This window comes from Pristiophorus japonicus, chromosome 1, assembly GCF_044704955.1.
Source record: "Pristiophorus japonicus isolate sPriJap1 chromosome 1, sPriJap1.hap1, whole genome shotgun sequence".
Classification (NCBI taxonomy): Eukaryota; Metazoa; Chordata; class Chondrichthyes; family Pristiophoridae; genus Pristiophorus; species Pristiophorus japonicus.
In genome coordinates this window covers 434599509-434624308 of record NC_091977.1, presented here as the reverse complement: position 1 = coordinate 434624308, position 24800 = coordinate 434599509, and the positions used below count along the sequence as shown (strand labels likewise).

At 48.0% G+C, this 24800-nt stretch overlaps 1 protein-coding gene across 1 annotated transcript in view; it reads right to left on the bottom strand.

Annotated features, from left to right (window-relative positions):
* The window catches only part of kcnq3 (potassium voltage-gated channel, KQT-like subfamily, member 3), a 636930-nt gene that overhangs the window by 9272 nt on the left and 602858 nt on the right, over window positions 1–24800 (bottom strand). The window contains exon 14 of the mRNA XM_070875993.1: window positions 19980–20064. Coding sequence (XP_070732094.1) covers window positions 19980–20064 — 85 coding nt within the window. The remainder of the gene's footprint in view (window positions 1–19979; window positions 20065–24800) is intronic.

Genomic DNA, 24800 nt, shown 5'->3' with positions numbered 1-24800 from the left:
ACATCGCTGCATTAGACAGGTCACGGAGGCCCTGTTCACACGTAGGATGGACTTTATCAGCTTCCCCATGACCACGGAGGCTCAGACTGACAGGGCTGGAGCATACTACCGCATTGCTAAGTTCCCAAGGGTGCAGGGAGCAATAAAATGCTCTCACATCGCCATGCAGCCACCTTCTCAGGACCCAGAGCTTTTTCGTAACAGAAAAGGATTTCACTCCCTGAAGATCCAACTAGTTGTCGACCACAACCAGATAATAATGGCAGTGAATGCCAAATGTCTGGGCAGCTTCCATGAGTCTCACATCCTGCGTGAGAGCACTGTCTCTGACATATTTAAGAGCCAGCCACAAGGACAATGCTGGATGCTTGGTGACAACCGATATGTCCTAGCCACCTGGCTGATGACCCCTCTGCGTGACACCCACACCGAGGCCGAGAAGCAATACAACCAGAGCCACAGAGACACATGCAGTGTTGTCCAGAAAACAATAACTGTGCTTAAGCAGAGCTTTAGATGCCTGGAGCACTCAGAATAGGGAGCTACAATACAACTCTGAGCAAATAGCTACATTTGTGGTCATGTGCTCCATGCTGCACAACCTGGCTATCAGGAGGGGACAAGAATTTCCAGAAGGGACTGATGGTCCACCTCAGGAGAGAGAGGAAGAGGAGGACGAGAGGCTGGATGCTGACCTTGGGCCAGATAATCAGGCTGACTATGCAACCATGCCCACGCCCCCCTCCAGTCCACAGGAAAGGGCCCATGGTGGCTACATAGCTGCAACACTCTTACATCAGGTGCTCATAACTGAACGATTTGCCTGAAAGTGAGTGACAACGCTGACACATTGCTGTGTGTGTGCAGCTCAGACGTCAATGGTGGGCATCACCTTGGTGCCAGTTAAAGTTTAAGTTGATTGAAGTTAAGTTTTATTTACCCTTTCATGTTAAGGAATCACCAGTGTCTAACGGTCCAGCTATCTGAGACAATGTGCAACAAGGTTATGTTGAATAAAATACATTTTATACGACCACTGGTCTGAAATCATGAGCATCACGGGTAAAAATACCCCACCCCCGCCCACACCCCACTTTTTCGACATCAATCAAATGGTCAACACGACCAGCAACACAGAATACAAATTCAAAGCAGGAGGGTGATCCCCAGCCCCCATACATTACAACAAATTGCATACACCCAGATGGAGATATAACACAGCCATCACCTGCGGACATGCACCTAATTTTCCTTCCCCTCTTCTCCCCACCTTTACCCCTTCCCCTCCTCGCTCCATGCCGCCTGGCCGAAGAGCTCCTCAGGCGGTGCCTCATTGGCGGGATGAAGGCAGAGGTGGTGGTTGCATGGGTATGGGAGTGGGGGGTGCCAAGGGGGGAACATTCTCGGATGCAGAAGCAGGATCTTGGTCCTGCCTCTCATCTGTCATTCGCAGTGGGGGTGCGGAACCTAGGGGTGAAGTGCCACGCTCCGGGACCACTGGGAGGCCTGTGCCAGCAGTGTTCCTGGCTATCGCCCCTGGGCCTCCGCTATCCGCGGAACGTACTCGGTCAAGGTGGCCAGCTGTTGGGATATGCCCCCGCAAAGCATCGAGGATCTGGTCACCAATGTCTACCGTCCTCCTGGACAACTGTACCATCTCTCCGCTCCCATGTCACGCTCGTGGACCAGACCTGCCGCGCCACGAAACTGCCATGGGGACGGCGCCATCCTGGGGACAAATGGGGTGCCCTGTGGCAAGGTGCTTGGGCCCGGTACCTCCAGAGTGGAGGCAGGAATGACCAGAGGAGCACTCGATGGCCTCAGGGTGGAATGGTTTCTATAGCCTGGCGATGCAGGTTCCTCGAAGTCCGCGCGCTGATCCGTAGAGAACAGACCCAACGGATTGACGGGCGAGAATCGGAGCTCCTCAGCACCAGATATAGGATCGTCCGGCCCCACGCCCCCACCTTCTGGCCTCTGTGGTCTTGCCTGGGGCCGTGCTGCTGGCTGAGCTGCAAAACACAAATGAGGTTATTAGAGGAGAAGGGGGTGCTAGGGTCACAAGGTGAGTCCAGCGCTACACACAGCATATACACGACAAAAGCACCACCGCTATCAAAATCATCTCAGACATCACATTTCATGACCATCTGCATTGCAATGATTTTCACTAGGCCAGCATTATTTATAGGACAATTTTAGAAATCATCCATCATATATGGTTGTTTAGATGAGTGGGTGTGGCATCTATTGACGTTCGATCACGCAATGGTGTCAACTTTACTCACGTCGCATCACTTCAGGTTCTGCAGATGCTTGTGTGGCTGTCCGGGGGTGATTCCCCACGAGTGTGAGCACCCGCTCCTCCATGTCAGTGATGTCGCTGGGGACTGGTGGCCCCCCCACCCATTCGCCTCTGTCGATAGCTTCTTCTGTAAAAGGTAACACGACAACATGGCATGAGATCATTGCTAGGTACTGGCGCAGAGATTAATACCATACATAATCAACAGATGTAATCATGATTATTATGATCATTATCATTCTTTACCTAAAGACGTACACCGTGACCGCAGGCTTTGACTACAACATTCCCGGTAAAAGTGAAAGACCTCACATCTGCTGATAGTCACTCATGACTCTTACAAATCAAATTATATAAATACATAAGTTCATGTAAATAAATGTAATACTTACTCTTGCGGATCCGACAAAGTCGTTCCATCGTTTGCGGCATTGGTTGCCCTCACGCACTTCGTTGGTCGCCGACGAAACCACCTCTGCTATCTCGGCCCATATCTTCTGGTATGCCTTTGAGATGGGCTTCCCACACCCTCCCTGGGTCAAATCACCCCAAATCCGACTTCATGCAGGAGGGAGGCATTTGCTTCATCCGAGAACCTCCTCGCTCTTTTGCGCCCTCCAATGTGCTCCTCTCCCAGCTCACTGCTCTTACCAGCGTCAGTCTCCACAGCGTGCTGTGTCACCTCCTCCTCTACCTCCATTATAGACACCAAATTCGGGCAAATATCTGGCTGGTAACAGCTAATTATTTTTGCCCAATTTGCTTAAACTCTCCCTCCTTCCTCCCAAAGCAGCCACACCACACCCACACGCGCCTTCATTACCTCTCAGCTCCCTCTCTATCTGTCTCCTCTTCTGCACATGTCATGATTACCCTTGACCTCCTGAATTGCGGGAATCGAGCGTTGCCATACCGTTGCTAAGGACAGCGACACTTTATGGCAGAAGGCCAGAAAGATTTAATGCTACCGCCCATTTCATATCACTCGCGGTAATGCCAAATTTCAAAAATGGAGACTAGGGGCTTTGAGAATGGGCGACAAGCCGGCAATCTGAAAACCCATTTTTACCACCTACGCTGGAAATCTGCACAAAAATGTTAAATATAGCCCCATGGAGATCGGGCGGGAAAGTGGAGTTGAGATCGATGATCAGCCATGAGCTCATTGAATAGCAGAGCAGGTCCGAGAGGCTGTATGGCATACTCCTTCTCCTATTTCTTATGTGGCACCTTTTGGAAATCCAAATATACTATATCCACTGGTTCCCCTTTATCTACCCTGCAAGTTACATCCTCAAAAACCTCTATGATAAATTTGTAAAACATGGTTTCCCTTTCATAAAACCACGTTGATTCTGCCTAATCATATTATGATTTTCTACTGCCCTGTTACAACTTCTTTAATAATGGATTCCAGCATTTTCACGATGACCGATGTTAGACGAATTAGCCTATAGTTCCCGTTTCTCTCTCTCGCTCCATTCTTCAATAGCTACCTTTCAATCTGCTGGGTCCGTTCTAGAATCTAGGGAGTTGTTATATCTGTGGACTTGTATTTACTCTATACAGCCACCAGAGGGCTCATTCCCCGGAGTCCCAAGGGGTCCCATAATCCCTTGGGAGTACAGGTATTTAAAACGGCTTTACAGGTTGGAGAGGCACTCTGGTGACCTGCAATAAAAGACTCAGGTCACACGTTACTTTGAGCTCACAGTATTCAGTCTGACTTTTTCTCCATACACAACAGGAATATTGGAAGATCACAACTAATGCTTCCACTATTTCTGCAGCCACCTCTTTTAGAACCCTAGAATGTAAGCCATCAGGTCCAGAGGATTTGTCGGCTTTTAGTCCCATTAGTTTCTCAAGTATTTTTTCTCTACTGACACAGCGCCGACCCCCCAACCTGTGAGGAAACACCACCAGCAGCAGAGATAAAGCAGCGAACAGCCAGACCAGCCACCACGGAGAGCAGTGCGAGCAGCTCAGAGTGGAGGATAAAGGTGAAGAGGGCGACTACATTTGATGCACCGGAGCCCAGAGAGCAGATTGGTGGGGTGTCATGAAGCGGAAAGGGCGCAAAGCGGGAGGAGCAGCAACCATACAAAGGGTGTGATAGAGCCGAACAGCAGGCCCAACCAGTAGCAACTGACCTGCTAAGATAAGTCGTAAAAAGAATCAGCATGTGACGTCACAGGAAAGCAGGGAAGTAATTGGTTGGTGAGTTTCTCTCTCTTTTCTTGGGCATTGCTTTAAATTAAGAGCCGGGATTAAAAACTAAATCTAATTGATTAAATACATTATAGATGGCAGGGCGGGCGATGTACTACTACTGCAACATGTGGAAGCTGGTGGACACCAGTGAGGTCCACCGTGACCATATCTGCAGCAAGTGTCTGCAGCTCGAGGAAATTCGGCTCCGCGTCGATGAGCTGGAGTTCGAGCTGCGGACACTACGACACATCAGGGAGGGAGTTACCTGGATGCTGCGTTCCAAAAGGCAGTCACTCCCCTTAGATTAATTCATTCAAATTTGGTCCGTGGTCAGGGATACGAGGGTGTGACTAGGAGTGAGGCAGTTATGAGGACCCAGGAATTAGAATTGGAGGAGCCTCAGCCCTTGCAAAGGTCTAACAGGTACGAGATTCTTGCTCCCTGTGTGGGTGAGAGCAGGGACTGCAGGGAGGATGAGCAAACTAACCACAGCACTGTGGTACAGGGGGCATTGAAGTGGGGGGAAGTAAAAAGAAACATTGTAGTGGTAGGGGACAGTATCATTAGGGGGATAGATAAGGTTCTCTGCAGCCGAGAGCGTGAGTCCCGAAGGCTGTGTTGCCTGCCCGGTGCCATGGTTAAGGACATCTCCTCAGGGCTGGAGAGGAACTTGGAGTGGGAGGAGGAAGATCCAATTGTCATGATCCACATGGGTACCAATTACATAGATAGAACAAAGAAAGAGATTCTGCTGAGGGAGTATGAGCACAGCTAGGGGCCAAATTTAAAAGCATAACCACAAAGGTTATAATCTCTGGATTACTACCTGAGCCACGATCAAATTTGCATAGATAAATAAGATCAGAGAGTTAAACACGTGGCTCAATAACTGGTGTGGGAGAAATGGGTTTTGGTTCATGCGGCATTGGCACCAGTACTGGGGTAAGAGGGAGCTGTTCTGATGGGACGGGCTTCACTTGAACCATGCTAGGATCAGTGTCCTGACGAATCAAATAACTAGGGCTGTAGAGAGGGCTATAAACTAATTAGTGGGGGGAAGGGTTCAGGTGAGCGGAAATTTAAAAAGTCAAAAAGCAAGGAGAAGGCAACAGAGCAGGGTAGCACTGGGGGAAATGATAACCAGAGCGTGACAGGAAGGGACAGAATGTATAAAAATAAGAGTGTATCAGAAAGTGGGGTCAGAGTGGGAAAAATGGTAAAAAGACAACATTAAAAGCTCTTTATCTGAATGCACACAGCATTCGTAACAAAATAGAAGAGTTGAAGGCACAAATAGTTACAAATGGGTATGATCTGATAGCCATTAGATAGATGTATTTACAAGGTGACCAAGGCTGGAACTAAATAGTCAGGGATATTTGACTATTCGGAAGGATAAACAGAAAGGAAAAGAAGGTGGGGTAGCTGTGTTAATAAAGGATGAGATCAGTGCAGTAGTGAGAAATTATATTGGCTCAGAAGATCAAGATGTAGAATCAGTTTGGGTGGAGAAAAGGATTAATAAGGAGAAGAAGTCACTAGTGGGTGTAGTCTATAAACCCCCTAACTGTAACTACACTGTTGGATGGAGTATAAATCAAGAAATAATGGAGGCTTGTAAAAATGGAACGGCAATAATCCTGGGCGATTTTAATCTTCATATTGATTGGACAAATCAAATTGGCCAATGGAGCCTTGAGGAAGAGTTCATGGAGTGTATCCGGGATAGTTTCCTTGAACAGTACGTTGTGGAACCAACCAGAGAGCAGGCTATCTTAGATCTTGAACTGTGTAATGAGACAGGATTAATAAAGGATCTTCTAGGAAAGAGTTATCATAGCATGGTTGAATTTCAAATTCAGTTGGAGGGTGAGAAAGTTGGATCTCAAACCAGTCCTAAGCCTAAATAAAGTAGACTACAAAGGTATGAAGGCTGAGTTGGCTAAAGTGGATTGGGAAAAAATATTAAAGTGTAAGACAATTGATGAGCAGTGGCAGACATTTAAGGAGATATTTCATAACTCTCAACAAAAATATATTCCAATGAGAAGGAAAGACTTTAAGAGACGGGATAACCATCCATGGCTAACTAAGGAAATAAAGGATGGTATCAAAATGAAAACAATGGCATACAAAGTGACCAAGATTAGTGGGAGGCCAGAGGATTGGGAAACTTTTAAAATCCAGCAAAGAACAACTAAAAAAATAATAGAGAGGAGCACACAAAAAATCTGCAAAGGGATATAGCCAGGCTAAGTGACTGGGTAAAAATTTGACAGATGGAGTATAATGTGGGGAAATGTGAGGTTATCCACTTTGGCAGGAAAAATAAAAAAGCAAATTAATATTTAAATGGAGAAAAATTACAAAATGCTGCAGTAGAGAGACCTGGGGGTCCTTGTGCACATGAAACACAAAAAGTTAGTATGCATGTACAGCAAGTAATCAGGAAAGCAAATGGAATGTTGGCCTTTATTGCAAGGGGGATAGAGTATAAAAGCAGAGAAGTGTACAGGGTATTGCTACAACTGTACAGTGTATTGGTGAGGCCACACCCAGAATACTGCGTACAGTTTTGGTCTCCTTATTTAAGAAGGGACATACTTAGATTGGAGGCAATTCAGAAAAGGTTCACTCAGTTGATTCCTGAGATGAAGGAGTTGCCTTATGACAAAATGTTGAGCAGGTTGGGCCTGTACTCATTGGAGTTCAGAAGAATGAGAGGTGATCTTATTTAGACATATAAGATAATGAAGGGGCTCAACAAGGTAGATGGGGGAATCTAGAACTAGGAGGCATAGTTTTAAAATAAGGGGCCACCCATTTAAAACTGAGATGAGGAGGAATTTCTTCTCTCAAGAGGGTTGTAAATCTGTGGAATTATCTGCCCCAGAGAGTTGTGGAGGCTGGATCTTTGAATATATTTAAGGCGGAGATAGACAGATTTTTGAGCGATAAGGGAGAAAAGAGTTATGGGGAGTGGGCAAGGAAGTGGAGTTTCGACCATGATCAGATCAGCCATGATCTTATTGAATGGGGAGTAGGCACGAGGGGCCGCATGGCCTACTCCTGCTCCTATTTCTTATGTTCTTATTAACTACTTCAAGTTCCTCACTCTCATTAGCCTTTTGGTTCCCCACTATAGTATTTGTGTCTTCTACTATGAAGACAGATACAAAATATTTGGTTAATGTTTCTGCCATTTCCTTATTGCCAATAATAATTTCTCCTGTCTCAGCCTCTAAGGGACCAATGCTTACTTTTGCTAATTTCTTCATTTTTACATACTTGTAGAATCACTTACAACCTTTTTCATGTTTTTTTGCTAGTTTACTCTCATATTCTATTTTCTCCCTTTTTATCACTTATTTGGTCGTCCCTTTGCTAGTTTCTAAAGCTTTCCCAATTCTCAGGCTTACTATTATTCTTCACAATATTATAAGTCTCTTTATTTAATCTAATACTATCCTTAACCTCTTTAGTTAGTTACAGATGAATCACTTTGCCATGGTGTTTTTATTTCTCAATGGAATGTATATTCGTTGAGAATTTCAGAATATTTATTTTAAAGTTTGCCACTGCTTAGTTACCATCTTACCTTTTAATGTATCTTGGCCAGCTCACTCCTCATACCTATGTAATTGTTTTGGATTTAAGCATTTCACTCCCAACCTCAATGTGAAATTCTATCATATTATGATCACTCTTCCCCAGAGGATCCTTTACTATGAGATTACGAATTAACCTTGTCACATTAGAACATACAGGTTTTAAAATTGCCTGATCCCTGGTTGGTTCCACGATGTATTGTTTTAGGAAACATAGAAACATAGAAATTGGTGCAGGAGCAGGCCATTCGGCCCTTCGAGCCTGCACCACCATTCAATATGATCATGCCTGATTATGGAACTTCAGTACCCCACTACTGCCTTCTCTATATACCCCCTGATCCCTTTAGCCGTAAGGACCACATCTAACTCCCTTTTGAATATATCCAACGAACTGGACTCAGCAACTTTCTGTGGTAGAGAATTCCATAGGTTCACAATTCTCTGGGTGAAAAAGTTTCTCCTCATCTCGATCCTAAATGGCTTACCCCTTATCCTTACACTGTGACCCCTAGTTCTGGACTTCCCCAACATCGGGAACATTCTTCCTGCATCTAACCTGTCCAATCCTGTCAGAATGTTATATGCTTCTACGAGATCCCCTCTCATTCTTCTAAATTCCAGTGAGTATAAGCCTAGCCGATCCAGTCTTTCTTCATATGTCAGTCCTGCCATCCCAGGAATCAGTCTGGTGAATCTTCACTGCACTCCCTCAATAGCAAGAATGTCCTTGCTCAGATTAGGAGACCAAAACTGCACACGATACTCAAGGTATGGTCTCACCAAGGCCTTGTACAACTGCAGTAAGACCTCCCTGCTCCAATACTCAAATCCTGTCGCTATGAAGGCCAGCATGCCATTTGCTTTCTTTACTGCCTGCAAACCTGCATGCCTACTTTCAATGGCTGATGTACCATGCCACCCAGGTCTTGTTACACCTCCCCTTTTACTAATCTGTCACCATTCAGATGATAATCTGCTTTCCTGTTTTTGCCACCAAAGTGGATAACCTCACATTTATCTACATTATACTGCATCTGCCATGCATTTGCCCACTCACCTAACCTGTCCAAGTCACCCTGCAGCCTCTTAACATCCTCCTCACAGCTCACACTGCCACCCAGTTTAGTGTCATCTGCAAACTTGGAGATATTACATTCAGTTCCTTCGTCGAAATCATGAATATATCTTGTAAATAACTGGGGTCCCAGCACTGAACCTCGCGGTACCCCACTAGTCACTGCCTGCCATTCTGAAAAGTACCCATTTATTCCCATTCTTTGCTTCCTGTCTGCCAATCAGTTCTCTATCCATGTCAATACATTACCCCAATCCCATGTGCCTTAATTTTGCACACTAATCTCTTGTGTGGGACCTTGTCAAAAGCCTTTTGAAAATCCAAATGCACCACATCCACTGGTTCTCTCTTATGTACTCTACTGGTTACATCCTCAAAAAATTCTAGAAGATTTGTCAAGCATGATTTCCCTTTCATAAATCCATGCTGACTTGTACCGATCTAGTCACTGCTTTCCAAATGCGCTGCTATTACATCTTTAATAACTGATTCCAGCATTTTCCCTACTACCGATGTCAGGCTAACCGGTCTATAATTCCCTGTTTTCTCTCTCCCTCCTTTTTTAAAAAGTGGGGTTAGATTAGCTACCCTCCAATCCATAAGAACTGATCCAGAGTTCATGGAATGTTGGAAAATGACCACCAATGCATCTACTATTTCTAGGGCCACTTCCTTAAGGGATGCAGACTATCAGGCCCGGGGATTTATCAGCCTTCAATCCCATCAATTTCCCAGACACCATTTCCTGACTAATAAGGATTTCCCTCAGTTCCTCGTTCTCGTTAGACCCTCAGTCGCCTAGTATTTTCAGGAGATTATTCGTGTCTTCCTTAGTGAAGACAGAACCAAAGTATTTGTTCAATTGGTCTGCCATTTCCTTGTTCCCCATTATAAATTCACCTGATTCTGACTGCAAGGGACCTACATTAGTCTTCACTAATCTTTTTCTCTTCACATATCTATAGAAGCTTTTGCAGTCAGTTTTTATGTTGCCTGCAAGCTTACTCTCATACTCTAGTTTCCCCCTCCTAATTAAACTCCTCTGCTGAATTGTAAATTTCTCCCAGTCCTCAGGTTTGCTGCTTTTTTTGGCCAATGTATATGCCTCTTCCTTGGATTTAACACTACCCCTAATTTCCCTTGTTAGCCACGGTTGAGCCACCTTCGCCGTTTTATGTTTAAGAACATAAGAACATAAGAAATAGGAACAGGAGTAGGCCATACGGCCCCTCGAGCCTGCTCCACCATTCAATAAGATCATGGCTGATCTGATCATGGACTCAGCTCCACTTCCCTGCCCGCTCCCCATAACCCCTTATCCGCTGATCATTTAAGAAACTGACAGGGATGTACAATTGTTGTAGTTCATCCATGTGATCTTTAAATGTCTGCCATTGCCTATCCACCGTCAACCCTTTAAGTATCATTCGCCAGTCTATTCCACCCAATTCACGTCTCATACCATCGAAGTTACCTTTCTTTAAGTTCAGCACCCTAGTCTCTGAATTAACTGTGTCACTCCATCTTAATGAAGAATTCTACCATATTATGGTCACTCTTCCCCAAGGGGCCTCGCACAACGAGATTGCTAATGAATCCTCTCTCATTACACAAGACCCAGTCTAGAATGGCCTGCTCTCTAGTTGGCTCCTCAACAAATTGTTCTAGAAAACCATCCCTTATACAATCCAGGAAATCCTCCTCCACAGTATTGCTGCCAGTTTGTTGAGCCCAATCTATATGTAAATTAAAGTCACCCATGATAACTGCTGTACCTTTATTGCACGCATCCCTAATTTCTTGTTTGATGCCATTCCCAACCTCACTACTACTGTTTGGTGGTCTGTACACAAATCCCACTAGGGTTTTTTGCCCTTTGGTGTTCCGCAGCTCTATCCATACAGATTCCAAGCTAATGTCCTTCCTTGCTATTGCGTTAATCTCCTCTTTAACCAGTAACGCTACTGTTATGTATGTAAACTTGTATATACCTTGTACAGCTACCAGAGGGCTCATCCCCTGAAATCCCAAGGGATGCCGCAATCCCTTGGGAGCACAGGTACTTAAGGAGGCCTCATAGGTTGGAGAGGCACTCTGGAGACCTGCAATAAAAGACTACGGTCACACTTTCCTTTGAGCTCACAATATCCAGTCAGACTCTTTATTCGTATATAATACCTGGCGACGAAATACAGATGATGAACCCAATGATGCAGAGAACAGTGGGCATCCTGGCGAAATTCTCAGAGGGAGATGATTGGGAAACCTTCGTGGAGCAACTCAACCAATACTTCGTGGCCAATGAGCTGGAAGGAGAAGCGAACGCTGCCAAACGAAGGGCGATTCTCCTCACCGTCTGCGGGACACCAATATATGGTCTCATGAAAAATCTGCTTGCTGCAGCGAAACCCACAAAGAAATCGTACGATGATTTGTGCACACTGGTCCGGGAGCATCTGAACCCGAAGGAAAGCGTTAAGATGGTGAGGTACCGGTTCTATGCCTACAAAAGTTCTGAAGGCCAGGAAGTGATGAGTTATGTCGCCAAGCTAAGACGCCTTGCAGGACATTGTGAATTTGAAGGACATTTGGAGCACATGCTCAGAGACTTTTTCGTACTTGGCATTGGTCATGAAGTGATACTTCGCAAACTTTTGACTGTAGAGACCCCAACCTTGAGTAAGGCCATAACGATAGCCCAGGCATTCATTGCCACTAGTGACAATACTAAGCAAATCTCTCAGCACACGAGTGCTGCTATAAGTACTGTAAACAAAGTGATGTTGTTTTCAAATCGTAATGTACAGGGCAGGCCCTACATGCCTGCAGCTGCACGTCCACAGATGTCTCAGAGTCCACCATCAAGGATGATGAATGCAAGGCCATTAACACCTTGTTGGCACTGTGGGGGTGATCATCGTTTCCATTCATGCCGCTTTGAATGGGGAGAAATTACAACATGCAGCGGTGCAGAGGGACCTGGGGGTCCTTGTGCATGAATCCCAAAAAGTTAGTTTGCAGGTGCAGCAGGTAATCAGGAAGGCGAATGGAATGTTGGCCTTCATTGCGAGAGGGATGGAGTACAAAAGCAGGGAGGTCCTGCTGCAACTGTATAGGGTATTGGTAAGGCCACACCTGGAGTACTGCGTGCAGTTTTGGTCACCTTACTTAAGGAAGGATATACTGGCTTTGGAGGGGGTACAGAGACGATTCACTAAGCTGATTCCGGAGATGAGGGGGTTACCTTATGATGATAGATTGAGTAGACTGGGTCTTTACTCGTTGGAGTTCAGAAGGATGAGGGGTGATCTTATAGAAACATTTAAAATCATGAAAGGGATAGACAAGATAGAGGCAGAGAGGTTGTTTCCACTGGTCGGGGAGACTAGAACTAGGGGGTACAGCCTCAAAATACGGGGGAGCCAATTTAAAACTGAGTTGAGAAGGAATTTCTTCTCCCAGAGGGTTGTGAATCTGTGGAATTCTCTGCCCAAGGAAGCAGTTGAGGCTAGCTCATTGAATGTATTCAAGTCACAGATAGATAGATTTTTAACCAATAAGGGAATTAGTGGTTACGGGGAGAGGGTGGGTAAGTGGAGCTGAGTCCACGGCCAGATCAGCCATGATCTTATTGAATGGCGGAGCAGGCTCGAGGGGTTAGATGGCCTACTCCTGTTCCTAATTCTTATGTTCTTATGTTCTTATGTAACGGGTATGTTTGCAAGGGTTGTGGAACAATGGGACACCTCCAACAAGTGTGCAGGTGAGCTGCAATGCCTGCTAAACCTGCAAGCCACCATGTTGCAGAGGAGGACAGATCCATGGAGGATCACTACGAACCAGAGCCTCAGATAGAGGAGGCAGAGGTACATGGGATGCACACATTTACCACAAATTGTCCCCCGATAATGCTGAATGTTGAACTAAATGGACTCCCGGTGTCAATGGAGCTGGACACGGGTGCAAGCCAGTCCATTATGAGCAAAAAGACTTTCGAAAAATTGTGGTGCAGCAAGGCCTCAAGGCCAGTCTTGACTTCCATTCGCACGATACTGAGAACTTACTCAAAGGAATTGATTCCCGTAATTGGCAGTGCTACTGTAAAGGTCCCCTACGATGGAGCAGTGCAAGAGGTACCACTCTGGGTGGTACCAGACGATGCTGCTCAGCAGGAGCTGGCTGGGAAAGATACGCTGGAACTGGGATGACGTCCGAGCGCTCTCATCCGCTGACGGCAATTCGTGTGCCCAGGTCTTAAACAAGTTCCCTTCGCTGTTCGAACCAGGCATCGGGAAGTTCCAAGGAGCAAAAGTGCAGATACACATAATTCCTGGGGCTCGACCCATCCATCACAAGGCGAGAGCAGTACCGTACATGATGAGAGAAAGTGTAGAGATCGAGCTGGACCGGCTGCTACGAGAGGGCATCATTTCACTGATCGAATTCAATGAGTGGGTCAGTCCGATTGTTCCAGTCCTCAAGGGAGATGGCACCGTCAGAATCTGTGGTCATTACAAAGTAACTATCAATCGTTTCTCCCTGCAGGATCAATACCCACTACCAAAGGCTGATGACCTTTTTGCTACGCTGGCGGGAGGAAAGACGTTCATGAAGCTGGACTTGACCTCAGCCTACATGACGCAGCAACTGGAGGAATCATCGAAGGTCCTCACCTGCATCAACACGCACAACGGTCTCTTCACTTATAACAGATGCCCTTTGGAATTCGATCAGCCGCGGTGATATTCCAGTGAAACATGGAAAGCTTACTGAAGTCGGTCCCGCGCACTGTGGTCTTCCAGGACGACATCTTCGTTACAGGTCGGGACACAGTCGAACATCTGCAGAGCCTGTAGGAGGTTCTGAGTCAACTCAACCGCGTGGGGCTCAGGTTGAAATGCTCGAAGTGCATTTTCCTGGCGCCTGTAGTGGAGTTCCTGGGGAGAAGAATTGCGGCGGATGGCATCAGAAGACGGAGGCAATCGAGAACGCACCGAGGCCACAGAACGTGACGGAGCTGTGGTCGTTCCTCGGACTCCTGAACGACTTTGTTAACTTCTTACTCGGTCTCAGCACACTGTTAGAACCACTGCACGCCTTACTGCATAAAGGAGATGAATGGGTTTGGGGTAAAAGCCAAGAATATGCCTTTGTAAAAGCTAGAAAATTGTTATGCTCAAACAAATTGCTTGTGTTGTATGATCCATGTTTGGTACTAGCATGTGATGCGCCGTCATACGGTGTCGGGTGTGTATTGCAACAAGCTAATGAATCTGGGAAATTGCAACTGGTTGCTTATGCATCTAGAAATCTGTCTAAGGTTGAGAGAGCATATAGCATGATTGAAAAAGAAGCGTTAGCATGTGTCTATGGGGTAAAGAAAATGCATCACTATCTGTTTGGGCTCAAATTTGAATTGGAAAAGGACCATAAGCCACTTATATCCCTGTTTTCCGAGAGTAAGGGGATAAATACGAATGCACCGGCCCGCATCCAGAGATGGGCGCTCATGTTGTCCACATACAACTACGCCATCCGCCACAGGCCAGGCACAGAAAACTGTGCTGATGCTCTCAGTAAGCTGCCATTGCCCACCACGGGTGCAGAAATGGCGCAGCCTGCAGATTGAGTCATGGTTATGGAAGCATTCGAGAGTGAGCAATCACCTGTCACAGCCCAACAGATTAGAACCTGGACGAGCCAGGACCCCTTACTGTCCCTAGTAAAAAATTGGGTGCTTCACGGGAGCTGGTCCACTGTCCCAGTGGAAATGCAGGAAGAGATAAAGCCGTACCAGCGGCGCAAAGATGAAATGTCTATACAGGCAGACTGCCTTCTGTGGGACAATCGTGTCGTGGTCCCCAAGAAGGGCAGAGACACTTTCATCCATGACCTCCACAGTACCCAACCAGGCATCGTAATGATGAAAGCGATAGCCAGATCCCACGTGTGGTGGCCGGTATCGATGCGGACTTAGAGTCCTGCATGCACAGATGTAACACATGCTCGCAGTTAAGCAATGCACCCAGGGAGGCGCCACTAAGTTTATGGTCTTGGCCCTCCAAACCGTGGTCCAGGGTCCATGTCAACTATGCAAGCCCGTTTTGGGGTAAAATGTTCCTTGTGGTTGTAGATGCGTACTCCAAATGGATTGAATGTGAGATAATATCAGTAAGCACGTCGACTGCCACTACTGAAAGCCTGCGGGCCATGTTTGCCACGCACGATCTACCTGATGTCCTTGTGAGCGACAACGGGCCATGTTTTACCAGTGCCGAGTTCAAAGAGTTCATGACCCATAATGGGATCAAACATGCTGCATCTGCCCCATTCAAACCACAATCCAATGGTCAGGCAGAGAGAGCAGTGCAAACTATCAAGCAGGGCTTGAAGAGGGTAACTGAAGACTCACCTATCCCGAGTTCTGCTTAGCTATCACATGAGACCCCACTAGCTCACTGAGATTCCACCTGCTGAACTGCTCATGAAAAGGGCACTTAAGACAAGGCTCTCGTTAGTTCACCCTGATCTACATGAACAGGTAGAGAGCAGGCGGCTTCAACAAAGTACATATCATTATTGCGTAAGTGTGTCACGCGAAATTGAAATCAATGATCCTGTATTTGTATTGAATTATGGACAAGGTCCCAAGTGGCTTCCCGGACTATTGGCTTCCTGGCCAAAGAGGAGAGCAGGATGTTTCGGGTCAAACTTTCAAATGGACTCATTCACCAGAAACACTTGGACCAAATCAAACTCAGATTCACGGACCATCCTGAGCAACCCACTTTGGATCCTACCTTTTTGACCCTCCAACATACACACCAGTGGCAACCGACACCGTGGTTGGCCACGAAGCAGAACCCATCACCTGCAGCAGCCCAGCAGGACTCACCACACCAGGCAGCCCAGCAAGGCCAGCTGCACAGCAGCCCAGTGAGGGCCCAACAAACGATTCACCAAAACCAGCATTTGCACCGAGACGATCAACCAGAGAAAGAAAGGCCCCAGATCGACTCACCTTGTAAATCATTACACTGTTGACTTTGTGGGGGGGGGGAGTGTTGTTATGTATGTAAACTTGTATATACCTTGTACAGCCACCAGAGGGCTCATACCCTGGAGTCCCATGGGATCCCACAATCGCTTGGGAGCACAGGTACTTAAGGAGGCCTCACAAGCTGGAGAGGCACTCCGGAGACCTGCAATAAAAACTAAGGTCACACTTTACTTTGAGTATCCAGTCAGACTCTTTATTCATATATAACAGCTACCCCACCTCCTTTTCTTTTCTGTCTAGCCTTCCTGTATATTGAATACCCCTGGATGTTGAGTTCCCAGCGTAATCCCAATTACATCATATCCGTTAACAGCTATCTGGCGCAGTTAATTCATCCACCTTATTACGAATGCTCCTCGCATTGAGACTCAAAGTCTTCAGGCTTGTTTTTTTTTTAACACTCTTTGTCCTTTTAGAATTATGTTGTAATGTGGCCCGTTTTGTTTTTTGCCTTTGATTTCTCTGCTCTCCACTCTTACTTTTCTCCTTCCTACCTTTTGCTTCTGCCCCCTTTTAACTTCTGCCCCCTTTTTATTTCCCTCTGCCTCCCTGCATAGATTCCCATTCCCCTGCTCGAATACATGAGGAAGGCTTTCGTTTAGTTATGAGGAGAGACCAGAGAAACTGGGACTCTTCACTGCAGCAGAGAAGGTTAAGAAGAGATCTGAAAGAAGTTTTCCAAAGTATAAAGGGTTTTAACAAGGTAAATAGGGAAATGTATTTCCATTGGTTGGTGACAATAACTGGAGGATATGAATTCAAGATAATCACCAAAAAGATGAAAGGCAAGGTTAGAATTTTGTTTTATGTAGAAGGTTGTTAGAATACAGAATGCCCTAGCAGAAACAGTGGTGGAAGCAGAACTATAACAACTCAATGGGAAGTGGATAAATAAATATTTGAACGGGTATAGAAAAGGGCAGGAAAATGGAAATTAGTTGATAGCTCATAGGCACGATATGTTGAATGGTCTCTGTCTCTGCTGTAAAATTCTATGGCCTAGAAATTAGGCACTTACCACCACAAGTTATCACCGTGATCGGTTGAAAAATGGCAGCTGCCGCACTGGCGCCCTTCTCTGACGCAGGACATGGTGGTTGCCATTTTGGTAATAGCAGCATTGGCCCTTGATTTGTAAATTAAGAGAGAGTGACTGCATGCCAACTTAACGTCACCACAGTGAACTTCGACCTTAGCGCTGAGTTCTATTGAAGTAGTGGCTTGGTGCAATACATGCTAAAAGGTTTTTAAATGTGCAGGGAGTGCTGCTGGACACTTGCAAGGCCTCAGATGGTAAAGAAAGGCCTCTGAGCAGACAGAAAATGCTGGAAATACTCAGCAGGTCAGGAGGCATCCATGGAGGGAGAAGCAAAGTTCACGTCTCAGGTTCAGATGCTGCCTGACCTGTATTTTGAGCATTTTATTCTTTAATTTCAGATTTACAACTTCTGCTCGCAGAGGGAAGGGGAAGACGCAGAAGAGGAAGACACAGAAAGAAAGATGCAACCCAGGCAGCCCCTTTATGGCCCCTTATGGAATCATCCACCTGCAGTCTCAGTGACGATAACACCAATTCCCCTTTCAACAATAGTCCCACACCTAACCTTCCCTCTGTTACTGACCATCACAGCGTCCTCTTGGCCACAATGCTGAAATAAAAGCCAGCACAAAGCAAACCTTCCAATTCAACTTTATACATCTATCCATCCAATATGACTTCAAGATATAATTTGATCACCCTTGTGCATTCTCTTAGTGACTGTCTTGTGTGTTTGCCTTTGCCTAGCCTACTGATGTCCTGCAGTGCTACCCTAGTGGCTGCAGCATGGCTGATGGAAGGCTGCTGACTTTCAGTGGGGGGCATTGCAGGAGCTGGTGGCTGGGAGCGTGAAATCGCCTGACGTTGTTTCCTCTTCTTCTTCACACTCCTCTCCCTCTTCTTGGTCACCCAGTGGCTGGACAGGTTGCATTTCTTGGATATGTGAAATGAGGAAGGCACAGGGGTGGATTGGGATGAGGGGGCGGGGGGAGAGGGCGGAAAAGCAAGAGCTGCATGTGAGAGGGAGAATAATATATGAGGATCCTTCATATTGTATCCTTTCTGTCCTGCCGTTGGCCAAGGGCTCAGCTATGCCTCTGCCAAGAATGGCCAGCACCGTCTCCTCCAAGGGAGTGAGGTGAAGCTGGGAATGGGAAGTGTGCCTCATGTTTGGTACCGATTGTTGGTAGATCAATGATGGGGGGCGAGCAGAGTCGTGCATTGAGAAATGTGTGAGGCTAGTGGTGCAGTTGATAGGAGACAGCTGTTGAAGATGCATTCACTGACCTTGACCACTGGTCTGAGGTTGTGAAGCTTCTTTGGGCACTGGAGCCAGGTGGTGGGGCGACACTACAGGATGTGACTGCCTATGTGATCTGGTCCCACATCGTTCTTTCTGGAGGGCCTCCTGGTCCCTGTGGGTAGAGGACCTCTCTTGCAGTTTTAACCCCACACAAAGCTGGAGCGCTGCGTATGAGACCCTGGGTGCCCCTTCCTGGCTTGCTGAGCCATCTGTGTTGGTGCTGAAGCATCGTTCCTATTTTTTTCGGTGCAGAAGAAAATTCAGCTTTAAGAGCTGAAGACTTGCATTTGGGAATTCTTTTTAATTTAAATTTTTTTTCAGAAGGCAGTTGAGCTGCAAGGACTAAAAATTGCATATTTTTACATCATTTTTACTCTTTTCATTTTAGAAGGCTGAAGCCCCTTTAAGAAAGTGACAATGCTTTTTGAAATCACAGCCTCACTTTCAGAGCAGGCTGTTCTTGCTGCAAAGGTGCTTGGGTCACACCACATTGGGGCCACCTGCCGGGACCAATGTCACCAGGACGGCGATGTGCGGTGAGTTAAGCGCTCGGCTAATGATAATTAGTCCCCAGTGGCAATTTTTCGGTTCTGCCGGTACCACCATTTTCGGCGGCCATTAACACCAGCCCGCGGTAGCACAGGCAGTTTTTGCGTGTGGTTGCCATGAATTATTTGGCCTCTGATTCTACTTAGCTGCGCTCATTTACATAAAACTGGTGGTGTCCTCAAAGACACTGGTAGAAGTATTTCAGTCTGAAGCGACCGCCCGGAATTGCCCCCGGGATGGTGGTGGTGAAAATGGCCCGTGCCGAACTCTTTCTGCCCAAAGAGGAAACTGCCCCATGGAAGCAAGGTTGGCGCAGTGCAACGTCACCGGTAGTTTTGCGGGTTCACCCCGACCGTTCTTAAAGGGGGGGGGCCTTGCGCCGCAGCTGCCATCCTTTTTTTGTCAGCTCACTTTGCAGTTGGCCCGACAATGGCGGCCGCTGGGATGGCCAGGCTGCCAACATATGATTAACACAGCCGAAATCCTCCCCGGTAGGTGCCAGGAAAGTTGCTGCAGAGTTCGCAGCAGCCCTCCCCTTTAAAAGAGGAGGGACGTTGTGACGCGACTGTGCGGGTGTTGCGCCGTGTATCCGCCCCTCTATTGCCCCGTTACTGCCCCGGGGAGACAAATTATGCCTGCGATACTGCCCCGCCAAGTTATTTCATTCAAAGACCCCAATTCCATCTCGCCAGGCGCTAAATTTGTGCATTCCAAACGGGGCGCGGGGCAATTTCTTCCCCAAAGCCTCACTACCCTTCATCCTTTTTCAAAACTATTCATAGCTGCTTTGGCATTGAGTTGTGAACTAAAATTGAAGGATTACCTGTCTTTCAACCTTGACAAATCTTCCCATCATACTTTGGTCTTCAGTCTCCGGATCAGAACCTTTGGCTACATCAGGATCAATTCTGATGGGTAATACATAAAGTAGGACTCTGTTAAAAGGGACTTCAAATTATTGAAGATACATAAAACAAACTCAGTATGATAATAATACACCATGGAGTTGAAATTCAGGGTCTCAAAAAGATCCGTTAGTGCCCGTTTGCGGCGGCCATGCGGCAGAATTTCGTGACCCAAATTCAGGTCGGGGATTTTTCGGCCTGGACTCAATTCCGCCCGGATGCTGATGACCACTGCAACCGCGTCATCAAAACGCGCATCGCTGCTCTCCCTCACCTGAAAAATGCACCGACCGAAATTCAGGTTAAAAAAACCGGTGCCCCGCCGTGCGGTGCCCCAGACAGCTTTTTCTGTTGGTGCACCATGCCTCCTCTCTCTCGGCCCTGGTGTTGTGGTGGAAATTAAAGGGGAGGGCCGAATGCCGCAGCCACCATATCATTCTTTTTGCCAGTCGACTTCCATGTTGGCCAGACTATTGTGCCCCTGGAGTTGGCCAGGCCACCAACAGGCAGCCTGGCACCTCCTCTTGGGTGCTAGGCCACTGGCTCAGCCGAAACCCTCCCTGGTGGCCCAGTGGACTGATGTTTAAAAATGCCCTATTCTCTTCCCTTTAACGGAGGGGAGAGAGCGTGGTGACACACCCGCGCTGTGAGGTCACCACAGAGTCCCAATCCCACCCCAAATTCAGCCCCTTAGCCTCAGTTGCCGCTGCACTTCAGCTCCCTTCATGACCGGTTTCCGGTCCGACGAAAAAAAACTTAAATCACCTGAAAGTTGATCGGACGGCTGCCTCGACTCTCCCGGCAGTAAAAACAGGTACAAAATCATAGGAGCGCCAGCTTTCTTGCGCACCTGAATTTCAGCCCCGTGACTTTGTGATATTCAAAATATTCTACTGTTCAATTTATCCCTATGACTTCTTTGTACAGTTATTGCACATAAAAGTTTTGCTAAATTAAAAAAATAGTTGGGCCGAAATTGCCCTCCGCCTGAAACAGGGCGCCCCTATCGTTTTCTGCTGTTCATTACCGCAGCAATGGATGCGGTGATGATTAGAGCAAAATTCAGCGTTTTCGGTGGTAAAAAGGAGCGGAGCGGCATTGCAAGCGGAAATGTTCTCTTTGCAGCGGTGTGGGCGAGGAGTGGCCTTCGGACCACGAAATTCAGCTGCTGACCAATTGCTCACAATGAGACAACTGCTCCTTGGCCTTCTTAAATGGCAGGTTTTGTAGCTAGGCCCTGAGCACTGAGTTTTGTCTCTGTTGCTTGAAAGGAGATTGCTGATGCGAGATCTTTGAAGAGCTCAAAACCCTGCTGGAAGCTGTGGAGGGAAGGAGACCCATTCTGTACCCTGATACAGGCCGACCCACTCGGAGCGTATTTCTCAATGCCTGGAGAGAAATTTTTGAGGAGGTATCGGGGACCTCTATTCATCAGCACACCCCCACCCAATGCCAGAAAAGGCTCAATGACCTCATTCGAGTGATGAAAGTGAGTACATGTTCTCCCAACTCTTCACCTTCCATCTGCGAGACTCTCCTTCACCTTCACTTCTTTCTCACCAACACCTTATAGTCACTGAAGCACCTTGGTTTGCTGAGGCATGCATCTATATGTGAGCACATTCACAATGGCCCTTTCATGTGAGATTGACAGCTGCAAGTAATGGACCCACACTTGCACTAATTGCCGAGACCTCATAACACAGCTACTCAGCAACCTTTCTTTGCTTTGCAGACCAAGGTCTCGTACAACCGTTCCCCGCAACCGAGGACTGGTGGGAGCGAGGCCGAAACACAACAGCTGACTGATCTAGAGGAGAGGATGCAACGGCTAGTGGGCACGCATGTTGGCTTCCCTGTGGCTGCTGGTTGCGCCGATCCTGCTGGGGGAAGCATGGGTAAGTGAAAGCCTTTGTCCAATGCCTGGCAATTGCTTATGCGTGTGTGCAAGTTGCTTGCTGCATGGTGCAATGCACCACCTTACCCTGACATCACCCCTTGTCCCATTTATGATTGCAGATGAGACCCCGAGTGTAAGCCACTGCGAAATGGACACCCTTGAGGCAACTGGCAGCCAGAGTCAGGAGGACACCCTTGCAGCATGTCAGATCTTGCCGGCATGTCTGTCCAATGAGGCCGAGGAAGAGGGGGACACTGATGACAGCACTGCGTCACTGCTTCCTACACTCGCACACACCAGCTCAGATACTGGCAGCATGCAGTCGGGTCAGGTAGATTTAGGAGAGGGGTCTGCACTGGTGATGCATCGGGGCCTAGCGGGCTGCATCATGGTGATGGGCCAAGGGAACCTCGGGTGCCATGTCTCCGGGGGGTGATTTCGCACGTGAGTTCTGCTGAAGAGGACTCCGACGAGTCCATCGATGTTGGGGTTCATGAAAAAAGGGTGGAGGCCATGCAACTCGAACTCCTTTTGGCAATGGCAAAGGTGCCCGAGAGCCTGTTGCAAGTGGTCAGGAGCTTGGAGGAGTCCGCCTCCTGCATTGTGGACAGCTCTGCACACACCATGGGGACCATCATTGCCAGTGTGCAGACGATGGTGGACTTCCAGAGTGACTGAGTGGATCCGGCTGTGATGCCGCGACTCGTTGGCGATGTTGCAGCTGCCATTACAGCACAGGAGCACAGGAACCAACGTATCAGTGCTGTATTGGAGAGGTTGGCCGTGGCCCTGGAAGCTCAGAATGCTCTCATGCACTCTGGACAACAGACCACGGAGCATCCTATGGCTGTCCTCTCTGGTGGCATCGAGACTGTGTCTGCTCTCATGCAGTCTCAGCTGGATGCCACGTGAGCTGACTGTTGCCATCACGGCTGGATCCACCACAGTCCATGGGGGACCTTCCGGTGTCGCGCCACACCACCGACCTGTGCTACCTCAGATTGGTGGCGATGATGAGGTGCTGCCCCTGGGGAGTGGCACAGGCTCCTCGGACCAGGATGATGATGTGCTCTCTCAGGATCACAGCAGTCCTGACCCCAGACCTGTCACTCCGCCATTGCCAACAAGCATGGACTCACCTGAGCCAAGGCCGACGGAACGCACCGAGGAGGGTGCTGCGCACTCTGCAACCGGCCCTTCCAGGGTCACAGCTGGTCGAGGGCATCCTAGAAAGACATCTCTAGCTTCCTCTCCTGACGCAGAGCAGCCTTCCCAGAGCCATGATGCAGTCACAGGGGGGACACTGCGGCACAGTGTAAGAATAGGTATGCGTAAGAGGGGTTATAAGGAGATGCACAAGAGTGATAATTGATAATGTGTATATTTTGTGGATCTATTGTTTGGGGTCTAATCTTTATTTTGGTTTGCAATCTCTGTATAGGTCCCTCATTTAACTGTGGGGAACGCTGTGTGAGAGAGCTCATAGGTTTGCCAACGGAGATGTACAGATGAAGGATCAAGTGCCCATTAGCTTATCGGAAACGCACAGTAATGAGACGGCTTTGTGCTTCTCTTGCAGGGTCAACATGGCAAAGCCGCCTCCTGCATGGCTGGCCACCCACATCCTGGTCCTTCTCCTGTGCCTCCTCCTACTGCTCCTCATGTGCTTCGGGCTCCTGTGCCTCTTGCTCCTGGTCCTGGTCCTCCTCCTCAGGTGGCACTGCTGCCTCGTCCTCCAATGGTTGTGAAGCATGTAGCACATGACCACCAATATGGAGACCCGCTCAGGTGAGTACTGCAGCACACCTCCTGAGCGGTCCGGGCAACAGAACCTCTGTTTCAGGGTTCCGATGGTGATGATGGCCCTGGTGGACAAATGACTGTCATTGTGCGCGTGTTGTGCAGCAGTCCTGGGGTTGCGAAGGGGAGTCAACAGCCAAGTCCACAGTTGGTAGCCCTTGTCTCCAAGGAGCTAGCCGCAATCTTGATTAGGCCCAGTAAAGCCTCCTGGCACACCCGTCTGCCACAGTATAAAAGAACCGTGGCTACTGCCAGGAGACTGGGCATCAACTGTCATGATTTTGCGGCTGTGGTCACACACCAGCTGAACATTGAAGGACTGATATCCCTTGCATGTTTCTGAACATCTCGGGAGTGTTTTGGGATACCCTCAGTGCGACATGGGTGCAGTCAATGGCCCCCTGAACCCTGGGGAAGCCCGCAATGCTCAGGAATCCAGTCTGCCGCTCCAACTGCTACTCCCTGCTCATCGGGAAGGAGATGTAGTCACTCCTCCACTTAGCGAGCATCTGTAACCTCACGTATGGATGTGTGTGCGTCAAACTGCGAGATGTTGGAGATGTCTGTTGTTGCAGCTTTGTAGGATCCAGTGGCATAAAAGTTGAGGGCGATGGTCACCTTGGATGCGATGCTCAGGGCTGTCCTCAATCTTGTTTGCGGCGGCAAGTCTGGTTGCAGGAGATTGCAGAGCTCTGTGACAACATCCTTACGGAATCGCAGTCTATGGGGACACTGGTCATCGGTTAGGTCCCTGTACAAGAACTGCTGCCGGAAGACCCTTTGCTGATCGTGCCTTCTGCCACCATGTTCCTCTCTCAGCTGCGTCGTTGCCTTCTCCCTCCTGGTCTGGTTGATCCTCAGCCTCTGCAGTCTGCTGCTGGCCAGCATCTGCCTCCTCTGCAGGCTGCCTCCTGGCCTGCTGGCCCAGTATCTCGTGCGGGGGGTCTGCGTACCTCACCCTCATCCTGATGGCACGCCCTTACTGAGACTCTTCCTGTTGCAGCTTTCTAGGCTGACCTCTCCCTGGCCCTCTGTAGGT